The following is a 3,802-nucleotide window of genomic DNA, read 5'->3' on the forward strand; positions in this document are numbered from 1 at the left end:
AAAAGAAGGCAATTTTTTTCGATTTAACATGAGTTTTTTCATTTAACACATTAACATGTTAAACCAAAGATCATGAATACCCCTAATGAATAAAGTCAACGTCCCAGGCCGGAATCGAACCGGCACCGCCAATAGACATCAAATTGGTAAGACTGTGTCTTAACCACTGACCTACGCGCAGCCCATAACTAAACGATCTTTCCTCAAAAACTCATAAAATGCTAAAAACCAAACTAAACTCCTCATTCATCAAGCTACATACCAATTCCACCTGGTTAATTTTCTGTTAATGAATGAAATAACCTGAAAGACTTGTCTTGATCACAGACATTTTTCAAGAAGAAACTCCTATGTATTTCAATATTCACGGTCATATTCTAGTTTTTTAATACCAAAGGATCATAATTCTTTATTAAGTAAAATAAGCCTAAGCTGAAATATAAACTTTGAGTGAGAGTAATACGACACCCTACCTTTTATGTGAGAAAAAAAAAAGTATTCATTAAAAATAAATATAGAATTTTTTTAACAGAACAGACAAAAATAATTTTAATCTACTCACAAAGTACAATTTTAAATTTTAATGTATTGTATTTTTTCATCTTCCATGTACAATTAAAAATAATATTTATAAAATAAAAATAAATAATAAAATACCTGAATTAATATTTTAAAAAATATTTGAATTAATGTAAATTAATACATTTTTTTATGAAGGTTCAGTCTCTGGAAAAGATAAATGATAACTAGTCCATAGCAATCACACACTACAATAACATAGCTAACTACACTGCACAGTTCCTAGCAATTTGTGTAACGTATCTCACAGCAATATTGTGACAAAGTATATCGAATACAATGTAGATACCGCCTTCATCTAATAATTTAAGTCCCATTTTTGGAAATAAGGTTCTCATTAAGTATAGTTTTATTTAATTTTGACTTACTTAACAAATCAAAGAAGAATTCAATAATATTTGAATAATCTCGGTATTCCTGCGACCGAGCTATTTTAAATGCCTATCTGGCCTAACTACCTATCTATTCATCAGACCCCATAAAAACAAATATATGTTGCTGACTCAGGGCGTTTTAAGTGGACCCATCAGTCAGCAAGGCGGAGCACTTCATCCCATAAGAACAAACAAAAACTAACCTTCTTGTCCTCTTCCAATAGCCCAGAACTAAGCGATGATTGGTATCTGTTGCAGAACTATGTCCTCTAAGCGTAAGTCGCCGCCTTCCAAGCTGCAAGAGGGTAGCGAGAACGGGGAGGAAGAAGTGAGAGCGGGCATGTTCTACAAGCTGGAGTCAAGCAGCCCCGGTTCGGAGGGTATGACGGACCAAGAACAGGAGGAGAAGCAACCGGCCGACTGCCACAAGCCTCCGCAGGCAACCCTCCTCAACAACAACTCCACGACCCTCAACCACAACAGCAAGAGGACAATGGACGACGTCCTCAAGAGGCTATCCCTTAAGATGAACAAGGAAGAAGCGCCTAGAGGGTCTCCCAACAGGTCAGTTACTTTTAACATTTTATCTTCCTTGAGAATACGCGTTTGCTATAGCGCTAAAAGTTCCTATGTTACCTAATTCATTAAACTAACAAACAGTCAAAAGAATTTCCAGAACGTAAAAATATGAATTAAAAACCCAATTTATTAAAGTTTTAAGGACCGAGCTGTGTTGATCAAATGCACCAAAAAAGCTTCTAACAACTCTTACCTTACTATAAAAACTTTAATGGTTTCCGAAGCACTGGAGCTTATAAATTCGATTTTACTATTCCAAGCATAAAGGATAATATCGTTTGCAATCCTCACAGTGACTTAAAATCAAACAAATGCTTAGATTTCAATCAAGCTAATACCAGCTCAACGATAAAAAAAGGTTTAAACTTAAAAAATGTTTAGTTCAGTATCTTATAATTTTTCAGCCTCAGTATATCATAAATTATGATATTAACATGCAGTAAGATAGAATTATGTTGGACTACCACTAAACTTTTTCTTTAATAGCACTATGAGACTACGAGTTGAAACAAACTTTAGGAATTACTTTTTTTAAGTTTCTTACAATTTGTTTCTCTATTTAGTTATATTTCATCTGAGATATCTTTTATTTTTTTAATGATTTCATCAAAATTCCATATACAAATGTTTCTAAAACATATTTTTTTAAATTTTTCACTTATTATCAAATATAATTTTATTCCGTAATATTTTAAAGTACGAAATATGTAAATGTACTCTATCAACCTTTCGTGAAATCAGAATACTTCATAAAAAGATTATCAGTAAAACAATTAGTGATCTTTTAGCATCATTTCGACATGGTAGATCTTCACATCTATATTTTGGCACCTTTGCCGTTTCCCTCTCAATCAAGCATCAATAATCTCTTGTGTTCATTATACACTCGGATGATTTTACCTCATCGCATCGACTAAACTGTTCGTGTTTTATTCCAATTTAATACTTCAAATATTTTTTCATCTTAAAATTGTTCTACCTTTAGTAGTTATACCAATTACACAATAGTTGAATAAACTTTAAAGTCAGGATCAACAATGACTGTATTCTGTCGTATTAGCATTGTCATGACAGAGAGATAGTGTGAGAGTGCTTTAAAGTGCTTGTTACAAGCAGTTTGCTCAACTTGTGGGTATTTTGTTCACATTTTTACAAATTATTTTTTGGACTGGGTGGATTTCAAAACTAACCCTGTCTATTGAATGTTTATAGGTTTGAGTTTTTAGATACCAAAGGATCGGAATTTTTTATCAATTAAAAAAAGTTGGATTCTTGGAAGTTTTGGTGAAAGTAATACTAATAATATTAATAATAAAAAACTATAATAATGATATTATAAAAGTCCATAACATAATAATAATATTTTCTTGCATTTTTTTTTTTAAACTTTTTATCTATTTGAAATTTATAATTATGTTTCAATGTATTGTGTTTTGTCATCATACATGTCATACAATTAAAAATAATATTTGAAATAATACAACTAACGTAACACGCCTTGGGTTTGTTTTTTTCCAACGTTTTTCGATTTTTCACAGGACGGAAATTCGGCCTGTACATGTAACTTCTAATATTTGGTCATAACGTAATGGTTAATGTTGAATTACTGGAATCTATAGATATTTTCTTGTCGTTCAGGCCTCTTTCTGAGGATTTCATGATAGTCTTTCTTCAAGATAAAGATTTTTTTGCAGACATCCATTGACAAAACTCATGCGGCGTTGGATGAATATTAAAAGTAATTTGATTTTGAAGTATTGCCTGTTCATTCGAATTTCTGGTTCACTCTTAGTTAAGTGTTTAAATGTACAAAATCGTTTACGATTAAAATGTTGAATAAATCTTTCAAGATCTTCTGTGATATCAAATTTCTGCATTCCCCGTTCAGGTAGAACGAAGAAGTAACTATGGAACAATTGAACTTGACTGTTACTACAAAAAAATTTATTTGGATTTAATGGGCATTGCATGTTATCATAAATACTTGTTTTCAGAATTTTAATTTATATCTTGTAACGCCAATATTTGGTCTTATATGATCCTAAATATGGTTTTATTGCCAATAACAAAAACAGATTTTTTTTAATTTGTAATTTTTTAATCGATTTTTAAATAAATAATTGAATAACAAAATCTAAAATTTAAATTTAAAAATGTGGGGCATAGAGTGGGTCCTTGGAACCTGCGTCATCAATAGTGTTAGTTACTATTTTTATTATAATTTTTATTTATTTTTTTGGTCTCTTCATGTACATAGTTTGATCATGTTC

At 31.1% G+C, this 3,802-nt stretch overlaps 1 protein-coding gene across 5 annotated transcripts in view; it reads left to right on the top strand.

The window, feature by feature from the left end:
* Positions 1 to 3,802, top strand: part of Sox102F (transcription factor Sox102F) — a 774,977-nt gene that overhangs the window by 639,902 nt on the left and 131,273 nt on the right. For 4 of the 5 annotated variants that reach the window (XM_067050632.1, XM_067050633.1, XM_014438773.3 and 1 more), the window contains one exon: positions 1,212 to 1,517. The exons of the other annotated variant lie outside the window; for it this stretch is intronic. In XM_067050632.1, coding sequence (XP_066906733.1) covers positions 1,212 to 1,517 — 306 coding nt within the window. The remainder of the gene's footprint in view (positions 1 to 1,211; positions 1,518 to 3,802) is intronic. 5 annotated transcript variants of the gene reach the window in all.

Source organism: Halyomorpha halys, unplaced genomic scaffold (assembly GCF_000696795.3).
Source record: "Halyomorpha halys isolate HHAL.00 unplaced genomic scaffold, Hhal_1.1 Scaffold66.1, whole genome shotgun sequence".
Taxonomy (NCBI): Eukaryota; Metazoa; Arthropoda; class Insecta; order Hemiptera; family Pentatomidae; genus Halyomorpha; species Halyomorpha halys.